Here is a 22,260-nt window from a genome sequence, read left to right on the forward strand (position 1 = left end):
GCATTTCTGATTTGGAGGTCTCTGTTGCTTGGGCAGATTTTTATTGAGAGCCTCTGTGAATGTAGGTGTGTGTTTTGTGTTTCTACGTGTGTGTTTTGGTGGTGTAGGTTTTGAGGGACTATGTGATGAGTGTGGTGTGGTGCAAGTGTTTACCCTCACCTCTTGACTGTCTAGTCCAGTCTTGGGTGAAGAGAGCTTTGCTTCCAGTTTGGCTATATAAGTGCATCTCTCACAGTTTGTAGTGTTGGGTTTTAGAAGGAAAGGGTTGTCTGTGTACATGAGACAATTGCTGCATTGCCCCAAGTTGCCCAGATTCATCAGGTAGACAGGAGAAAACACCAGGAGCTGACCCATAGACAATGCCTGGATAGGTGCTTATTTATTAAGTACTAAAAACTGTTTCCCTCTAGACAAGTGAGGAAAGTTGAGTGTTGTAGTAATTTGTAGCTTATTTAGTGCTTGCAGTGAGTTCTGAACAAGTGCTGAGCTCAAAGAAACAGATTTGACTGCTAAAACTAAAAAAATGTCTAGTTCTAAGTGAAAATTTGAAGAGCAGATTTTATGGCACCGGGATATTTTAACCCTAGCTAAGCAGCAATGCATAAAGTGTATTTTTTTTAATATAACAGTAGCCTGGATTAGTGCTCAAGTTATACAAACAAAACTAGAGTCAGCAGGTCTGAATCTAGTCTTGTGCTACAGCAAACAAGGTGGACCAATTTCAGAAAGAAACACTTCAAATAAGCAGGCACAATAAACCTTTAACCAGAAACTCCCAGTTCAGAAGAGCAGAATCTACCCTCTCCTCCCACAAGAGTGCAGACCACACCTTCTTAATGTAAAATAACTGTCCCTAAGCCAAAGCGCTTAAACCAGAACTAATACAATTTTAGAATAACAGACACTAAGGCTTCAATCAGCAACTCCCACCTTAGAAGGATGTAAGCTACCTGTTCTGCCACAACAGTGCAGTCCACAAACCTTCTTAATGTAAAACAACTGGTCTGAAGCCCAAGTGTTTAAACCAAAGGCTTAGAATAACAGTTACAATTTAATCAGGCTACTAACAAGCAGTAATAAATGCAGCAGAATAAATGCAATTAAGTACTTTTAAGAACAGGCAGCAAAAGCAAAATAAAGTAATAAAGTAGAAAGAAACAAATACAGTAAAAGCAGATGAATAAAGTGCAAATTTGTTTATAACAATAGAAAACGAGCAAACTGATTTAAACAAGTTACCCAGTTAACCAGTAAAAAAGCTCAAAACTGAGCCCTGTTCCAGCAGTCTTCAATCAGACAAGTTTTAACTGCACATTCCTGCCACTAGGGTGCAGGGGAACCTTCTCCAAAAAAGATGGCCTGGATTAGTGTTCAAGTTATACAAACAAAGCTATATTCAACAGGCCAGAATCAAGTCTATGCTACAGCAAACAAGGCGCACCAATTTCAGAAAGAAACAGTTCAAATAAGCAGGCACAATAAGCCTTTAACCAGAAATTCCCAGAAGGGCAGAATCTAGCCTCTCCTCCCACAAGAGTGCAGACCACAAACCTTCTTAATGTAAATCAAATGGTCCGATGCCCAAGTGTTTAAACCAACAGGCTTAGAATTATATTTGCAACTTCATTCTAGTGATGTAACTATGTGTTGTAAACTTTATACATCAGTGCTACATTAAGTAATAGAGAAATATGTGTTCTAATAAGAGGATTTGTTTATTGTTTGCACAAAATGACAAGGCAATCATATCACACACTTGAAGTTAGAAAATATGTGTCCTTACTGGGTAAAATGTTGGTCAAAAAATGAATGCATATAATATGGCTTACATGATATAGACTTGGCTGTGTGAATGCTTATGTGTTATTTCTACTGTTAACTGCACAACAGCAAATAAGTAAATAAACAAATAAATAAATGATGTTACACTATCTGTTGAGAGCAGATGATAAATTATTCTGAATTACTACATGCCAACTATTATCAGTACATACTACGTTCAATTAACTATTTTATTCAACTAATCTTATGAATCTGTAAACCTGTAAAAATGAAACAGTGACATTTTTTTTATCTTTTTTCTTAGGCCAATAGAAAGACTTGGTGCTCCCTACCTCCTAGCTGAATATACCTGAATACTGCAAAGGTTGTACTTCCTAGCTGAATATACCTGAGTACTACAAAGGTTGTACCTCCTGGCTGAATATACCCGAGTACTGCAAAAGTTGTGCCCCCTAACTGAATATACCCGAGTACTGCAAAGGTTGTACCGCCTAGCTGAATATACCTGAGTACTGCAAAGATTGTACCCCCTAACAGAATATACCCGAGTACTGCAAAGGTTGTACCGCCTAGCTGAATATACCTGAGTACTGCAAAGATTGTACCTCCTAGTTGAATATACCTGAGTACTGCAAAGGTTGTACCTCCCAGCTGAATATACCTGAGTACTGCAAAGGTTGTACCTCTTAGCTGAATATACCTGAGTACTGCAAAGGTTGTACCTCCTAACTGAATATACCTGAGTACTGCAAAGGTTGTTGAATTAAAGTTGACCAGCTGCATGTTGAAGCTCTTCTGTTTGCAGCAGGAAAAAAGAAAGCCCTCTTGGGGCTTGAAATAAAGTGAAAACAATGAACCTCCTTAGAGCTTGTATCCACATGCTTTTAGTTCAAATGGCACAGCTTATATATTTACTACCTGAGAAATCTATGCCGGTATCAAAAGTGGCAGCAAAAGGTCAACCAAAAGACAAACTGTTAAGGTATAGGACAAAAAGAAGTTGGGTGTGGAATCAATTTTTTGTTCTAGAAGAATACACTGGCACAGATCCCCTGTATGTCGGCAAGGTAAGACTAAATTGTATAATGTAAAATATATTCTAATTGTTAAGGAAACAAAATATGGAATTAACAAATATTAAAATCTATTAAGTAGTATACAGTATTTGTGGTCTGTATTATTTTACTTTAATTTGAAGTAGTTTCTTGTATTTCTTGTTTCTAGAAAAGATAAATTCAATATGTTTTCACTGAATCACATTTGGTTGAACTTCAAAACATTGAAAATGTATTAAAAATTCAGTTTGCTTAAAAATCATTTCATAGAATCACAATAAACACAAAACATCATACAGAGGAAATTATCTTAAAAATGTTTTTGAAAGAGGGGCAAACCTTCATCACTTCCCATTGTTGGGGAGGGGGTCTTCACTCCCCCATACCCTTACTTAGTTCTAATACCAGAGTAGCAAATCCATAGAGAGGAGGGAGCTGCATCTCATTTACTGCTTTTTTGTGTCATCATGCGTTACAGAAAATGTAAAATATATACAAGCATACAGGTGCATTTAACTAGCAGGTAGACCATCTACAGCTACCCTTTGTTTGACTCCCACATTACTACTATAAGTACTATTATAAGTGTATTTAAGAAGGAGCTTCTGAAAGGACCTGCCTAAGTTTACACACATGCACCTTTAGTTTATACCTGACCTGAAGCTCAGGCATGTGCCTATTCATATCTGTTTATAATGAAGGCTTATATGCTTTTTCATTTCAATATTTCAGGTAAGGAAGTCCTCAAGTCTTCTCATGGAATAGCAAGGCCTTACTGAGCAGAAGTTGTTTTGGAATTTTGCTCGGTATTTTGGGCATGTGTTCCCAAATATTTGGTTGAAACCAAAACCAGCAAATAGGCAAGCAAAACATAATAAAGTTATTTTGAAAGTTTGTTTTCCTTAAAGTGACAAATGAATAAAGGTATTAGAAGGCATTGAGTATAATGCCCCCTTCGGTATGTACCTGACCAGATACATGCAGCACCTGGAACACCCACAAAGTTTCCTTACAAATAGAATACAAGGAGTACATACAATGTCCTGTTTTGATCACCTCAATGCCTTCGCTCTTTATCCGGTATCATACAGACTTTTGAGACGTGCTCTTTGCCTGGCATACAAGGTAACCCTGGACAATGTTTTGATGAACCTTTTCCACATCTGCTAAACAAACAGCATCAGAACTACTAGATTAAAAGACATAAATTTTGCCTGCGACATAAATAGGACATGTTGGAGAGACAGATGTGTTTCTCGGAGAATTTATATTCTCTGGAATGGGCTCCCCATCCATGTCAAGTAGAGTTCCTCTTTAGCCCTATTTAAGCTCAGCTTGGACCATGGATGTGTGATCTGAAATTCAAACCTGGTGTGGCACCTGTGTCTCTGATGGAGAGTGGCAGTCAGTAAATACCCCCTGTATAAATCAAATTTATGGGTCATATTTGGGTTGCACAGCTAGGCTTATAAGGGTTATAGTGGTCATTAACCTTGTATACACCTATGAATGTATGAAAGATTCTAGGGTATGATTAATTATGTAGTCAGATGTTTTTTCTTCAGATATGTCACTTCTTACATTAAGAGATTTGTCATGCAGTAATTGGCAGAAAAGACAAATAGAAATGTTTCACACACTTATGCAGACGTTAACACAAGCATGGCTTCTACAATACTAACATAAGACACTGTCTGTGGTTACTTCACAATCAGGACTGGGCAAATACTGTTGCAAGATTATCTAGCATTACCTTAAACTGAAGGACAACTGAGAAAAATAGAGACAGAAAAAAGAAACATTATCAATTGCATCCAAGCAGAAAAGGTTTTATCATAACACCTATGGAAAACAGGTTCTGGCAAAGTCTTTTGACTGAGAAAACAATTAGCAGTAAGGGTTATCATGAGTGGTAAACCCTTACATGACTGACCAACCATTCAGACACAAGCCCACTGCAGTGATTTTATACAATCAGTAGAATCAATATGATGTGCCATTAGCTGAACTATGTTACATGAGAAAGAGACATTTCAGGGGAGTGGCTTATGCTAATTAGCTATGTGGTCTCCCCAGGACTATCTACAAGAAGGGATTTATTCAGTCAAGATGGCAAAAATGTGCGTCCCGATTTTATTCAGTGGGAGAGAATGCATTGCAGGTGAGGTTAGGGAAAATCACCAAAGATGTAGTTGGTGTTCTGAGTGCGTGTATGTCCGTGGCAGAGTGTGTCTGTGGGATAGAGACAGAGAGGCTTTCCTGTGTCACCTGCATTCATGTTAATATACTGTTAATCCAGATTTCTTTGTCCGCAAAGGAGTTATATAGAGAGAGAGACTACAACTATAATAAAGCAATCAGCCTAGGCTTCACTTCTGATACCGAAATAATGCCATCTATTGTAAAGTTGGATGGCATTTCCTGTCCTGTCTAGTGCCATATAGACTAGAAGAACTCTTGAGATGCATATACTCCAGTCTGTCATTTCTATTTCACAGTAACACAAGGAATAATTTTACAATGACCACCAGCGTAACATTCTCCCTAACTCTTGACTGCACGACTATATGAATATTACAAACTTCGACTGAGTATTTAAAGTCTGGTCAGAGAATATAATGAGTGTGGGTTTTTTTAAGCTGCAAGAAAACGACTTGTATTTCCTGGACAGTGAGTATATTACATGAATGCATGTGTATTGAATCTAACGGGTTCACTGTTGACCACTGGTAATGTAAATGTCCACTGCAGGTAAAGTACAGCATCAATGCGGGAAGCCCTTTTTCAAACTGAAGAATACAGACAGATATATTTCCTGGAGATGCACATGTCTTTCAGTTACCAAGCTTCTGGGAGGGATGTGAAATTGTTTCCTGCTATAAGGTTTGAGAGGTTGGCATAATGGTTAAAGTGTTACCTTGCAGACACAAGGTGCAGGGTTTGATTCTCACATGGGGCAATTGGATAGGCAGTTAGCCTAGTACTAACCTGTGAACCTAAAATTATCCATTCTCTTGAAAAGAGAGAGAACAGGTTCTAAGAATCAGGGTGGTAGATTCCTTCTTAGTCTGTTTCATTTCCTTCCTGTAGTAAAGGTTCCTAAGTGTGTAAATCTGAATACCCCAGAATGGATGGCAATTGGAATTACCCTTGAGCATATTAGAATATATGTGCACATTCACGAGAGACGAAGGGCAGCACTATTGTAATCTGAACCTTTAAAATATAGAGCTACCAAAAAAGATATCAATATCATTTGGGCCTTCATATGACAGTTTTTTAATACACATTTCTCCCACTTCGAGTTATTACTTTAACTCTTCAAATATAACCAGAAAATAGGCAACCATTTCAGTAGTATCATCTTGACAGAATCCTGAACATAGAAGATGTCTTGGATGAAGCCAGTCACCACAATTCCAGCCTCTCCACCTGGAGAGGTAAATGATACCGATATCTTTCTGAACTTTCATGTTTATCATTGATGACTTTTATTAAAGGTACCTTTCTAGCTGGTTGTCTGAGTACTTTGTGTCCCTCTCATTAATCAGTTCAATTCCTTTAATAATATTTTACTGGATGATTTTGTATAAAAATGCTAATGATCAGTATAATTTAATTGTTTGAAAATGCAAAATTGTTATATTTCTGACACAGGTATTATAACTATGTAGACAATGCAGAGGGTTATGATCAGGTCTCTGTTTTTATCAGCTTTTATGTGCTTAAGACACTGATGTCAAGAAATTAATCTCAAGAGTGGAACAAAGTGAAACTCAAAAGGCGAATCTTGACATCCAAGTTGAGAACTGGTAGTAACAGTTATGATTGGTGAGACCTGATCATAATTCTTTGTAGTACATGATATTTTATATGCTCCATACCAGTTACAAAAAAAAATTGTGTAGGAGCTGGAAGTCTTTCACACCTTGAAAGCCATAAAAGGGTAGAAGCAAAGTATCTGTCTGTTCAAGAAACCAATTTAAACACTGTTAGACTCTTCACTCTGACACATCTTTTTGTTTGACAGCTGAGTGGACAATACTTTTTATAGTTGTGAAAGTGCTTCTGACACTGTTCTGTAGTGGACCCTATTGTGCTATAACTTTAGAGTGCTAAGAGGATCTTAACAAAACTTTGTTAAGCACCTTGCTTACATCATAAAACTGATTAACAAAGTTGGCTTTTCCCAAATTGGATGCATAATCACAGCACTCCATGCACTGCAAATATGTGATACATGGAACACACAGATTACACGCTGAAATCTGAAGAAAAGTCTGCCTTGTTATTTTGTTATGCATGTTTCAGAGCTGTTATATAAGGGCAAGTACAGTGTCCATCATGGAAAAACACTGGGAAATGAAAACGGCTTTAAAATCTGTAAAACATTTCTTGCTGTCCCTCTATACGCACACAGCAAACACACAGACACACACACACACACATACCCACACACACCCACACACACCCACACACACACACACACACACACACACACACACACACACACACACACACACACACACACACACACACAAACCCACACACACACACACACACACACACACACACACACACACACACACACACACACACACACACACACACACACACACACACACAAAGAAAGCAATGCAGATCAATGCTAATGCAAGGACTGTTTAGTAGGAAATTAAGCACATTTATCTTTCATTTAGTATGCTGCATCATAATAAAATATTTTACATCCACACTTCCTTTAAAAATACAAAATCAAAACTATCATGTTATATATCACATAGTTAAAATCTCCAATACTAAGCATCCAAAGAATAAAACCTATAACTTTCTAATTAAATTGCATTACATATAGCACTTGTATTAACCAAATATTATGTTCTTCTTTCGGCTTTTCCTGGTTAGGGGTCACCACAGCGGAACTCCGGTCTGCTAATGATTGGCAGTAGATTTTTTATGGGTGCCTAGGTGGCAGCTTGACGCCCAACCTTCAACGAAGGCACGCCCATTCTACCCATGTCTTTTGAATGCCACTCGACCACGGGGAGGACATGCAGACTCCACACAGAAGGCGCTCCAGCCGATAATCGAATGGGAGAACCTCTTGTTGTGAGGCAGCAATGCTACCTTTGCACCACCATGGCTTATTAACTAAATATTATGCTATCTAAAAAAAATTACTTATCGAAAATATAAATTGCTTCTTTTAACATTCCATTTATCAGTGTGCATAATACATGAAAACATGTCCTTAGCATTTCAATGTCTGCATTTGTAAGCTGATGGAAATCATATATTTTAAAACTGGCTTAACTGATAAGTTTCATATTATTTGGCACCATAATTCCCTATATTCTATTGTTGTTTCCAAATACAAAAATAAATAAATAAATAGACATATTAAAACTCTGACATTATAACATGCCTAGATAATGAATCCCTTACATCTTTTATTTTAATACTATAAATGTTCATAAATTCCTTGAGTTCTGTTTCCATCAGAGGTACACCTGGCTTCTAGCTGACGTCTTTGTGACAGGACTATGTGTTTCACAGCCTTCAAAGTCATAAAATACTTTGCACTCCTACACTTTTTTCTTGTCTGTAGGTAGTAGTACATCAGCGCAGCTAAATGTCACTGTTACACAAAGAATTATGATCAAGTTTCTCTGATCATAGTTACATGCTATGTGTTCTTGATATGGATGTCGAGTCACTTTTTGAGATTTACTTCTCTCCTGTCTCAAAGTGAATTTCTTGACATCCATATCTCAACCACATAATATATTGGTTATGACTGAAACCCATTCATAACCCTCTGTATCTGCAACCTTACCTTGCCTCCACTGTTGCTGAAGCCATTCCAGGTGATTCCACCAACATCCCTGATCAGGTTCACCAACTGCAAGGCTGTTTGTATCCTCAATTATCTGAAAGGCATAATCACCCTACCACCTCTATCTAACCTCTGAATGTGTTTATAATACTGAACGGCGTATCGAGGCATATCAGTGCTCTCCACTGAGTAGATTTTCTAAACATTCTTAAAAAAAATTGGTTCACAGAGCCATGAACAAGTAAAATTGTCTGCAAAATATGTTATTATCATGCCTAGAGCTAGGAATACTCATCCACATATTTCCAGATACTCCCTTTTCTGGTTATGGGGTATTAGTTAAAAATGTATGTAGAGGTCTAAGTGAAGAGGGGGTCACAATAATTAGATACATGGCATTTTAAATAATAGTGGGTTGGGAACTTAACAGTACAAAGCAGAAGCTTCTGACTACATTGCTGATGATGTGTTTGCTTTATTTTTCTTCTATTTCTAATGCAGTTGCCTGAACTATATCCATGTATGGATGTTTCTAATATTCTGATACAGAAATTACCATAAAAAACTTCTAGGAATGGATTTTGACTTAATATTTGAAATAAAAACAAAAAAATGCTACATCAGCCCTACTTAAATTCTAGGCCTTTCCTCATTTTAATTGCTATAAAAATCAAAGGAATAAGTTTATACTTTAACTGCCAATGGTATAAATTCTTGTTGAAGACACAGTGAAATTAAATTTATACAACATCTCATGGTTACTCCTTCTGAATAAGAAGTTGGTCTGTGAAAGTGGCATAACAAACAGTTACAGTATCTGAAGACTATTGGAGTTTTACGATTAGGTTAGGGTGAGAGTTTTAAGGCTAAGGTTACAGTTTTAGAGTTAAGGTTTTAAAGTTAAGTTACAGCTTTAGGGTTAGAGTTTTAAGGTTAGGATTACAGTTTTTCAGATGGGGTTTCAGGCTTTTTCTGGTGGCCAGCAAGTTATTTCAGTAAAACAGAAGTTTAAAAAATGATTATTGATTTTACAAAGTGGACATAAGTTATATAACTCATATCTTTCACTATGAAAAACAAACTATGCCAAAAAGATATACCTGTCTTGTATGCATAACCAACACTCACAACACCTGATCTTTGCTTCTTGAAGATCTTATAAAATGCAGCTAAGCACTCTTATAAATATATAAAGCTGTGGCGTCTTTTCTCAGAATTTATTTGATAAGTTTCATTATATTTCCCACCTTTTCTTAGTGGCTGATTGATGATGCTAACTGTACTCCAAGACATAGCAAATAAGTTTGGTCATTTTTTGTTTCAGTTGGATTTAGCAGTTCTGTTTTTTTTAATTTCCTAAAAAAATCTGTATACCTTCTGATTTTTTTTTTTTTTTTTTGCTGTTACATTTATTTGAACTTGTTTTAGTTTACCAAATGTTTCCTAGGTGTTACATACCTCTTGCTTTGAGTCCTGACAGTTTGCATTTTTTAAGTTAAGGTATTTTAGTCTGGCCCCATCCCATACATCCATGCATAATTACTCCATTTGAGAATGTATGTTTCTTACTGTCTGTAAGCAGCCTATTTGTATTTTTTTGTATAAATGTTCCAAGTCATTATTAAGTAATTATTGAGCAGGTACTTTTTCGTCACCCATCTGCAAGATTTTTGAATGACTGTTGCATCAACATCTGAGTGGAAACTTAAATCAGTCCGGTTTCTCGTATGAGAAAAAGCTTGGTATTTATATGGATCAAAACATAGAAAGTGACACGTATACCATTTTAGAAGACTTAATGAAAAAACACCAGCACAAACCCGAAGATCTCCCAAGAACAAGGCACAAAATATCAGAAAAAGAAAACTCAGGAGATCACCACAGCAGTAAAGACAGTTTATTTCACATAGTAACCTATGCTTTCTCAAGTCCCTAGTACAGCTAAGCATACTGATACACCATTTATACAAGTTAAAATAATTATGAAAATCAATTAAGATAATTAAAACATTTAATCAAGTCATTAGTTCACATATTCTTTCACTTAAGGGGGTGGGCAACTAACTCCGGTTTGATACTCACATAGTTATTCAGGCCAGGATATACATGTGCCTGCAGCCTTAAAATCAACTTTAATTCTGTTCTTTCTTCTTGATTATTGCGATCGCCTTCCCTTTTATCAAGAGACACTAATTGTAAAACTTTATAACTGAAACTATGTGTGGAAAATTCCATTAAATGTCTGGCTAAAGCATTCAATTTATTTTTATTTCTTATGTCATATATATGCTGGTAAACTCTATCTTTAAGCCTTTTCTGGGTTTTACCAACATAAAAATATTTACAATTTTTAAATTCCGCTAAGTAAACTAAATTATAACTACTACATGTGACATGAAATCTAGCAACAAAAGTAAAAGGCAGAAATGGATGTTTAAATTCCTGCACTCTATTAATATACTCACACATCCTGCAATTTCTGCAGGGAAACGTTCCTACTTTATGTGTATAAGATATTGTGTTTTGTCTTTAATTGCACAAAAGATGTTTCAAGTTCCTGTTATTTTTATATAAAAAACCAGGAGTATGTCCTATAACATTAAGTGTCTCTTTGTCTCTTGTCAAAAAATGCCAATTCCTTCTTACAATGTCACATATCTTACTACTATCGTTGGCATACTTGGTCATAAACCATACCTTATTTCTCCTGTTATGTATTTTATTCTGTGCATTCACTGTTATGCCATTGCTACAACCACTATTCTGCAGAAACCCTTCCTTAATATTTTCCGGTCTAGATTTATCATACCCTCTATCAGCCAACAATTCCTGTAGCCTATCTATCTCTTCTTTATCCTTATCTGTGTTACATATATTGTCCACTCTATGTAGTTGTCCTTTAACCATGTTGGGAAAAATGTGTCTCGGATGCATACTACTACTATATTCTAATAAACTATTCTTTCAACATGTCTTACGAAAGAGCTTGGTGTTTATAGCTCCCATTTCATCTCTATACACTGTTACATCTAAAAATTCTATGCAATCAACGGAATAGGCTGTTGTGAACTTAAGAAATTCAGTTGTTTCTCCCAGATACTGTATAAAGTCTAACAGGGAATGTAGTTCCCTATCCCACAGCAAAAAATATCATCAACAAAACGTCTGTACATCTTCACGTGTTTATTATACTTATGGCTAAACAGATGTTTCATTTCCCAGTAATATACTGTCAAATTTGCATATGAATTTGCGCATGGGGTTCCCATAGCAACCTCCCACTTTTGCAGATATATAGTATTTTCATACATAAAGACATTATTTGATAGGATAAGATCCAGTAATGAACAGACCAGCAAAATCGCATCAGTATTGCTGTGCCCTAAACTATGCATAACTTCTCTGACAGCTTCTATACCATAAGTGTTGGGTATACATGTGAATAAACTTTGAACATCTAGGGTAACCATGTAACAACCCTTCAAATCATTTCTCAACATGTTCCCTTAAATCCCTCAGGAATTGGGGTGTATCCCTGAGGATGGTTGGAATCGTACTGACTAAAACCCCTAATCTGCTTTCTACATATACAGAAAGGGGTTCTGTCACCCAACCATTTCCTTCCACAATCAGTCTAAATGGTGACTGTTGTAGGCACTTATGTACCTTAGGTAGACCTTTTAGACAAGGTATTCTAGGATATTCAATATTAATGTATTGATATAGTCCTTCATCTATTTGTCTACACATTAAAAGATCATATAAATTCCCTTTAATGTCCTTGATAATATTTAAATATTGAATGCTATTCAAGGGTATATATGTATCAGTTACTCCTAACATTAGATGCATAAAATGCCTATAATCACATTTATTCATAACTACTATGCCCCCTCCTTTATCTGCAGGTCTTATACTAAGTTTTTCATTATTTTGCAGCGCACATAACACATTCCTTTCATCAGTTGTCAAGTTGCAATATAGACACTTATTATTCTCATTTAAACTCTTACATATTTCTTTTTCACAAGCTGTGACAAACGTATCTCTATGGGAAGGTATGATTGGTGTAAAAGAACTTTTCTTGCAACATTTAATACTCTCGTTTTGTTTTTCATTCTTAAAAAACAAATTCAAAGCCATATTATGGGCAAAAAAATCTAAGGTCTGTCAAAACCTCACACATATTAGTTTGCATAGAGGGTATGAAAGTTAAACCCTTATTTAGCTGAGTTAATTCAGCTTCATTCAAGCTATAGCCAGACAAATTAAAAACAAGTTAATTTATTGCCTTACTCTTCTGTTTGATGTTGGTCTTTCTTCTGAGAACTTTCTCTTTTTCTGCCCTCCTCTCATTGACCGTGTTTGCTGCTGATAAACATTGTGTTTCACTGGCAATGGTAAAAAACAATTCATGGTTAAAGGGGCTGTTTGTTTAGGTCTCGCTCCTTGCAGAGATTGATTATTGGCTTGTTGATTAGGCAAAGGTGTGCTATTAATTTCTGTTACTGTTTGTATAGACATAGACTGTAACACATTAACATTTTCTTCTTGTACTCTGGCAGCAACAGTTTGCAAAGGTGCAGCCATTGTGTTTGTATTAGAAGACCCAAGTTCTGTATTAATGTCTATCGATGTTTCTTGTCTATTAACATTAGTAGCAACATGTGGACATGTAAAAACATGCCCCAAACTGAAATCAGTAAAATCCCTTTGCAATTTGCATTGTTTAGTTTGTCTCAGTCTATTTTCATATAGAGACACATTCATATACATATTATTGAGTTTACTGGCATAGATTTCACTTCCAAACTTCTCAATAGTATCACTATGCTGATAGCTTTGGAGAAGTTTTTCATGGTGGTTACCTTTGCTGGGGGGGGGGGGGTGGATTTCCAGGGTGATTAACTTATGATTGGATCTAACCAGGGAGGAGTTGACTATTGGTGTAGAGCAATGGTCGCTCACGTTAGCAATGACCAGGTCAAGGATGTTGCTACCTCTAGTTGGGATAATTATGAGTTGGTCCAGGGCATTGGAATTAATGAATTCCAGAAAGCATTGGGCAAGTGTATTGGTACATGAGTAATTTTCCCTTTTAATGGAAGGGTAGTTGAAGTCGCCCAGTTTGAGAGTGTTAGGTTGGACCCTAATGTTCCCCAGGGTGATTAGGAATGTGGGATGTGAATCTTAGGACATGGTTGGGGACCTATAGCAGGCTACGACCTGAATTGCTGTCTTACCTAATGTAAGCTGCACCTGAAGTATCTCAGATGCCGTTATGTTGGGCTACCAGTCTGGAGGTGTGTGCATCCTTTATGAATATGGAAACTCCACCGCCTTTGTTGCTTCAGTCCAAGTTCTGGGGCCGAAAGGTGTGGAATGAGTTGTAGCCTGGTAGTGCAGGGGTGCTTTCTGCTGCCTTGAGCCAGGTCTCTGTTACAGCACAAATGTCACTGTTCTCCATTTTAAGGAGTACTTCGAGCAAGTACATTTTGAGATTTCGACTTCTAGCATTGAGCAGCATGACCCTCAAATTGCATTTGCTTGTAGCTGTTACGGTGGTAATTTGGTCTTTGGAACACTGCCTAAAAATGGCACTATATGGGTGCCAAGAGCCTTGGCCAGTGTCTGGAAGTTCAGGGGTGACAGATGCAGGCCATCTCTGGCAAAGCATCAAGGTCTGTCAATCATGTCATCCCAGGCAGACATATACTGGATCCCCTTAGAATGACACCAGAAACTTAGCCAATTGTTGAAATCAATCATTTTCTGCTTGTACTGTGGTATCATTCTGGGTGATGGTAGGATGCTGCTCAGGGCAAGAGACATACCTACCTGGGCTACATAATCTGAGAGCTCCTCCATGTCTCTTTTCATGTAGTCCAGTGAGGCACGTCTCAGGTCATTCACACCCACATGTACAATGACGGAGTCATATTTATACCTGTTGTTGAGGGACCTGAGTGCATGTGTTATGTAGAGGATCCTGGCACCTGACAGGCAGCTGACTGTTACTTTCTCCTTATTCAACCTACTGAGTGGGACATCAGTGTGCCTCACTATTGAGTCACCTATGACTAGTGTGTTGGACATGCTGTTTTGCCTCAGGGGCTTTGGTTGAGTGGCACACTGTATGAAAGTTATGTATCTCATGATTGGTGTTGTGTTGTGGTGGTCATGTGCGTTTCTGCCTTGGAGGTCTCTGCTATTTGGTTAGATTATTATTGAGAGCCTCTGCGAAGGTGCGTGTGTGTGTGTGTGTGTGTGTGTGTGTGTGTGTGTGTGTGTGTGTGTATAAATATATATATATATATATATAGATACGAGTGCGCACACACACACACACACACACACACACACACACAGACGCACGCACACACACAGGCGCGCGCGCGCGTACACACACACATGCACACGCGCGCACACACACAAACACACACACACACACACATACACACACACACACATACACACACACAGACACATGCACAATAGGCATTCCATCCCTGCCATATATAATTTCAACACTGTTGCCTGCCCCCATCTACATTAATGCAAAAAAAGTGATGGATAGCTTTCCTTGTTCCCTGCACGGATGCTAGTTCTGCGATAAAAGTGTTCTGCTGTTATGTCTGTCGCTAAAGGGTACACAGGCGTCAGCTGCTGTGTGGCTATACTGTCCCCAGTATGCGGTACACACCCATTCTGCTCCCGCTTACAGCAGTGCACTAGCTGGTATTTTGTACACCTCTAGCTCAGTCATGTGACTGCACTAGTGCTCATGGTGCCATTCTTCATGTGAATACCTACCCTGCATCATCTGTGCAGCCTGACACAGTTTCATGGATTCCTTTCTGCCCACTGATATGCTTACACAGATGGCCTTGCTGTTTGGCCTCTAACATCCCAACTGTTGCTGTCGTCTACTCATAGTACCATTTATTCATTGGGCCCTGCCTGTGTTGTGGGGTGAATTTCTGGGCCAGATTTGATGTTTCCTTTGCACCTATTGCTCTGTTTTTTCTGTGAGTACACAGTCTGCCTTGAAATGTGTCCCCAGACATCCCAATTGGTACCATGCTGGAATCCATGTTATCATTCATGCATGAGTTTTCAGTGTGCATCTGCTGTAAACCTTGCCTTACATATCCTGCTCTTCACTCCCTCCCTCACAAGTTTAGCACAGAGTCCCACTTATGCTCAGTATGTCTGTGACATGGCTGGTATTTTGTGCTACAACTCAGTACACCTTACGTGGCCCCTGCAGTGCACTGACCACATGCAGATGGGTGCAAGAGCCTGTCTGTGAGTTACACACATCTCCATACTGTGAGTATGCAGTGTAGCACCTGTTTATGTAACCAACTGCCCTTCCTCAAAAGTTACATCTGGAGATGACATTGTTAATCTACATGTAAATATTTCATAAAAAACAAATATAAGTTAGTACATGAATAGACTTTTACATAGAAAATAAATTCATTTTAAGTCTAAGTCTTAAATATTGGCATTCTATTTTCACATTCCTACATTTAAGCTAAGAGATATTTATAGAAATGAAGTGGAAAGGGAAAATTCCTGGGAACATCCTGGGATGCATTTAGACATTGTTTGTCATGAAGCAGGCATTAGGACATTTAACTTCCTTGAGGCTCATGCTTTGGTAACTGTAAACGAAAGCTCAGGAATTCTGCCCACGTTTCTCTTACTTCTAAAATAGATTGTAATTTATTAAATTACACTTCTTCTGCTAGCATTTTGATAACTGAATTCTCTAAGTCATGCAACCTTAAGGTCTGTTACAGGTTGTTTGAAGGATACCCATCAGTATATATAGTACAAAAATATGGTATTTTTTCCAGTAGTGAAAAGATTGTTCGTGCTTTTAGTTAATGTTCATAAATTATTTAATAGACAAATACCCTATTCTATTCTATTAGGTGACATCCTTTATTTCTGATATATTTTAAGTCTATCTCTAGTTTCAGAAGCACTTGTACTGCTGAAGAAACATAAATGATCATTATTTGTCTCTTTCTCGTTTTTTTTAAATGTTTTGAATCTCTACTTATCACAGCCTTATTGTATTATCTATATGATGTACAGCATTATTGCTTTATGTGAATTGTATTTCTTGTAGGTTCTAAAAATAAAAAAGAACATTAAATGCATTATTTCAAACCCTGCATTAAATTATACACAATAAAATAAACGTTATGCCTTCTCAGTGCTTATTCTCACGTAGATATTCAGTATTTACTGCTGTCAGTCTGAGTGCATTTTTCAGTGTATTATGCATGAAATTTGTCATCCTAATAACATTCTCATTATAGTAATGTCTCCTTAAATATCCCTAGAATCTCAGTCAAAATGTCATCAGAATACTCTTAAAATGCAATGTTTAATTTGTTCATTAGTGACTATCTTTATATCCTTTTTAAGTAAGATAATGCTTTTAAAGTGGCTGTATCCTGTTTTCTTTGTGAAGAGTGACATTTTGAATAATTTACTGTCTCCTTTTTCCTCTCTTAATTCCCTTGTTCTGGACTATTTGCCATGCCAAAAGTACATAACTGCAGTCACTAAGAAGTGGAGTAGCTGTCCTATCAGAAAAATATAGACTCAAATTTGGTGTTATTCTGAGTACAAGCAAGCTGAATGTGTTTCCTGTTTCCCACTACAGCTTCATTCAGACATGGATAAAGGAGATGGATCCATCAAGTACATCCTGTTAGGAGAAGGAGCGGGTAGAATGTTCACAATTGATGACAACACAGGTGACATCCATGCAATACAAAGACTCGATCGAGAGGAAAGGTCTCAGTATACTTTACGTGCCCAAGCTATAGACAGGAAGACAAGCAGGCCAATGGAACCTGAATCAGAGTTCATCATCAAAGTCCAGGACATCAATGACAATGAACCCAAGTTTCTGAATGGTCCTTATGTAGCCAGTGTTCCTGAGATGTCTCCAGTTGGTAAGGGAAGAAAGATTACTGCTTCATAACAGTGCAGTGTTTTAAGCATGCACATGAGGTCACACTTGCATTGCTCAGTAAACTTTATTATTATTTTTACTTTTGTAAATGTTTCATATTACTGCTCATAACTAAAATATTACTGAAAAACAGTAACAGTGCAGATGTTCATCGTGTTACACTGCTGCATTCATTACACTTGGGTTATCCTGCCGTCAGGCGGTCCCGTAGTCGGCCAGAGTTCCAAAGTCTCGGTCCGGCGTCGGTTGCTGTTGCTTCTTCCCTGACATCAGTGTGCCAGGGGTATATAAGATGCATCCAACGCCATTTTCTTCAGTCTTTCTTGCGTCACAGTGCCCGAAGCAGAAGCAGTTCGCAAGTCCCAGTCGGCCGACTCCTGAGATTTTCAAAGTCAAATTTCAGATCCAAAGACTTCAATAAAGATAAGTACCCCATTGGGGAAACTTTTTTCTTGCCTCAGACCGATGTCAGAAAAAGTTAATAATTGTATTTCTTGTGGGAAGCAAATACCTCATAAGGACTTCCACTCTTACTGTATTCCAAAACCGACAACGAAACCTTTTCTAGGCCAGTCGCCGGTTTGCCGGTTCTCAGTGAGGCACTTTCGCAGCCCTTGACACCTGCTACCTCAGAGCCACAGGCTGCCTCCGACTCTCACATGGAGATAATACCTCAGGTTCAAGGCCAGATCGAAACATTACCAATTCTCTGCGCTGCCCTTTGGCTTGTCTACTGCGCCCAGGGTCTTCACCAAGTGCCTGGCACCAGTAGTAGCTTATTGCAGACTCAAGGGAATTCAAATTTACCCTTATCTGGACGACTGCCTCATTCAAGCAGACAGCAAGGATGTCTTACTCCAGCATCTGGAATTTGTTCAAAATCTTCTCAAGTACCTGGGATTCACTGTGAACATAAAAAAGTCAAATTTGACACCCACACAACAGATAACTTTTCTGGGTGCTCTTCTAAACACAACAACCCAGATGGCATTCCTGACATCTGAAAAACAACTGCAGCTGGCTTCAACTTTCAAAACCTTGGCGTCAATAACTCAGCTAACTGCAAGGAAATTCCTGCAGGCTTTGGGTTACATGGCCTCCTGCATCATTCTCATACCAAATGCAAGACTACATATGAGAAAAATACAATGGTACCTAAAAAGTGTATGGTCCCAGCATTGCCACAGTCTAGACAAACAGATTGCTGTCTTGCCTTGTCTACAAAAGAAATTCCATTGGTGGACCATGGCATGTCTTCACAACAAAGGGAAAGCCTTTAGTCTGCCTCCAGCCAGCCAAGTGTTAACCACGGACACCTCGGATTACGCATGGGGAGCCCACTTGCAGGGAAAAGGTCTGCAAGGTTTTAGGACAGAGGATCAGAAGCACCTACATATCAATTTAAAAGAGATGTTAGCTGTACAGAATGCCCTCTTGGCCTTCAGGGATATTCTACAACCAGGACAACTACTGATACGGACAGACAACACCACAGTTATGTGGTACATAAACAAGCAAGGGGGTTCACACTCCTACCCCCTTTGCAGACTAGCCATGACTCTTTGGAACACAGCTCTAGCTTGCAAAGTGGATCTACAAGCTCAGTTTCTGCCAGGGAAACAAAATATTCTGGCAGACAGCCTGAGCAGGAACCTGTCAGACCCACACAAGTGGATGCTAGACACCCAAATATTCAAGATGATTACAGAAGCCTGGGGCTGCCCGGACATAGATCTATTTGCATCCCCCCTCAACCACCAGTTACAGATTTTTTGCACACGGACATTTCACAAACTAGCATGGAAAGTGGATGCACTACCATTCAGTTGGAGAAACCTCTCGGGGTATGCCTTTCCTCCACTACCTCTTCTCTTTCAGCCCCTTATTCTTTTTCCTGTACTACTGACAGATGAGCAGTACCAGGACAGTATTTAGTCTGTTGTCCTTGGCTTGAATCATGCAGAAGGACTGCATGCTAGCAGTTGTCACTATTATATATTTTCTTCCTATTAAATGGGATAAAAACTAAACAAATAAGAAGGGGACTCTTCCCTTCTCTGGGAATTTCTCCCATATTTTCAGTATCAAAAAGGAAATGAATAAGGCATTGGCTTGCAGGAATGCATCCCTGCATTGGGAAGCATACTGCCTGTAGCCCAACATTCACAGAGTTCTGGGAGTCTGTCCACTCAGGTAGATATCTACTTGGGGTAATTCCCTTCTTTTATGAATTATACAGTGATCTTACTCAGAAATCCACTGTTATGATGAGCATACTCAGCTGAAATTTTTCTTTTTTTCATCGTGCGTACATATTTTTATTTAGTATTTTGCCCCTGAGGTTGTCAGTCTTCAAGTCCTTGGCTATCCACATTATGATTTGGGTTTTATGTGCTAACTGTGTTTATTTCCCTCCCCATCTGTAGCTCCATTCAGAACAAAATGTGTGTTTGGCTACAAAGAAAAGTCCTAGTCCAGAATATATGACATTATTAATGAGACTAATTCATGCATTATTGGAATTTCAGTGGGGTCCATAAGGACAGCTGAATCAGACTGCATTCAGGACATCCATGGTAGCAGTCTGATCACATGTTATTGCTGAGATGGTCTGGCAGACTTCTTCCAGTAATGTGTTATATCCCCACATATATTGTCATGCAGTTGCATTAGTATAATATTTACACATTTTTAAAAATGACTATAGGAAGGATATTCATCAGTATTCTCCATGGTAAAGAACTGCTAGCTAAGTATATCCCTGGACTTCCTCAGAAGTCATTCAATAGTGACTTCTTGTCCTCTTGTCTCCAGGGGAAAAGCAGTCCTCTCAATGGGCAGGTCAGCACTGCTCTACCTTCCCCACCATAGATGATCCAGGTGCTTTTTTAAACATAGGTCACAGAACAAGACAACAGACTCATTCTGAAATACATCTAACAAACCAAAATAAAATAATCAAAGACAGGACTGCTGCCAATAAACCAGGTAGACGTTCCTTATCCAAAGTCAGAAGAATAAAATAAAACACCAAAGGATGGAGAAGGAACGAAGAAGGAGCTTAAAATTTATAAAAAATCCACCGAATTTGTTATCCAAAGAACAAGAAAAATATTGTATACAAGGATTAGCGCTTTCGCTACAAGAGCTTCTTCAGATCGTACACAATACATCAAAAATGCGTCTTGCTATATATACATCCATTCAAATTAGAAACAGCCTATCATATACAAGAATAAATCAAGTCTTAAAGTGCAACCACATATCTATACACTAAAAATTTAGTGTAAGATAAAAAAGTATAACATTTTACACATATGAAATACATGTATTATCTATAAAATACATCCAATGTAAATAAATAATGAAAATAATTAAAAAATAAATCTCTTATATTGCACTTAAAAACCTAGGCATATTATCTGATGTTCCTACGTTTCCTTAACATGGGCTTAATGAAAGCCAATATCCAAAATGAATAAATGATAAAAATGATTAAAAATAATTAAAAAATAAATCTCTTATATTGCACTTAAAAACCTAGGCATATTATCTGATGTTCCTATGTTTCCTTAACATGGGCTTGATGGAAGCCCTTTCATTAAGTCTGGAACCACTATCTGCCCTCAACCTGATTATCCATTGACTTTCCTTACACTCAGTGTGGTTCTTGATGTCACCTCCACGCTTGGTCGGTACTACAACCTCAAGAACTCTAAATAAAAACCTATGTGTATCCCCATGTAGAGACATATGCTTGGCCAGGGCATTGTGTGCTGACCCTTTCCTAATGTGGTAAACGTGTTCTCTTACCCTATCCCTAAGGGAACGGTTAGTCTTACCCACATAGAAGGAGGCACAGAACTGGCATACTGCTAAATGTACAAGATTGCTGGTCTTACAATCAGCTTCAACACTTGTAATGAACTCGATGCCCATATCTGGATGGAGAAATGTAGCAGTGACATCAATATACGAGCAGAAATTACAGTGACCACATGGTTTAGTCTTTCCACCCTTTTCATCGTTCCTCTCAGTTCTAGGATGACAAAGCATCCTTTTTAAATTATTTCTGTTTTTAAAAAGAAAATGAGGTTGTTCCCCAACTATATGCCTTAGGTCACTATCCACCTGCAAAATAGACCAATACCTAGTGATAATGTCCCTCACATCAGTATGGTCGGATGAAAAAAAGGTGGAAATTTTGGGATATGATTGTTCCTTATTGACATCCACCACTTTATCCATAGTAACGGGTCCAAAATATGGTGCTGCTGTATTGGAACGTAGCTTAAAAACATTACCCAGGTGCTCATTGACCTCATTGATGTTATACCCTCTCTGGAAAAGCCTCTCCTTCAGATTAATAACCTCCACTTCAAAACCTACATCAGTAGGATTCAGTCTAGAGGCTCTAACCCCTTGTCCCTTAATAATGTTTCTAAAAATATATGCCGGATGCATACTTGACCTCATAAGTAAAGTGTTACAGTGGCATGATTTACGATATACCCCTGTGTTTATCAAGCCACATGGCAGTTTCTCTATAAATAGATCCAGGAATTCTATCCTATGTTCAGGATGGT

At 38.1% G+C, this 22,260-nt stretch overlaps 1 protein-coding gene across 2 annotated transcripts in view; it reads left to right on the forward strand.

The window, feature by feature from the left end:
- Nucleotides 1-22,260, forward strand: part of CDH20 (cadherin 20) — a 330,188-nt gene that overhangs the window by 125,204 nt on the left and 182,724 nt on the right. For both annotated transcript variants that reach the window (XM_044065173.1, XM_044065174.1), the window contains exons 3-4: nucleotides 2,087-2,849; nucleotides 17,360-17,654. In XM_044065173.1, the coding sequence (XP_043921108.1) occupies nucleotides 2,634-2,849; nucleotides 17,360-17,654 (511 nt within the window). In that variant the 5' untranslated portion in view covers nucleotides 2,087-2,633. The remainder of the gene's footprint in view (nucleotides 1-2,086; nucleotides 2,850-17,359; nucleotides 17,655-22,260) is intronic.

This window comes from Protopterus annectens, chromosome 3.part0 (assembly GCF_019279795.1).
Source record: "Protopterus annectens isolate FY-2018-M chromosome 3.part0, PAN1.0, whole genome shotgun sequence".
Taxonomy (NCBI): domain Eukaryota; kingdom Metazoa; phylum Chordata; order Ceratodontiformes; family Protopteridae; genus Protopterus; species Protopterus annectens.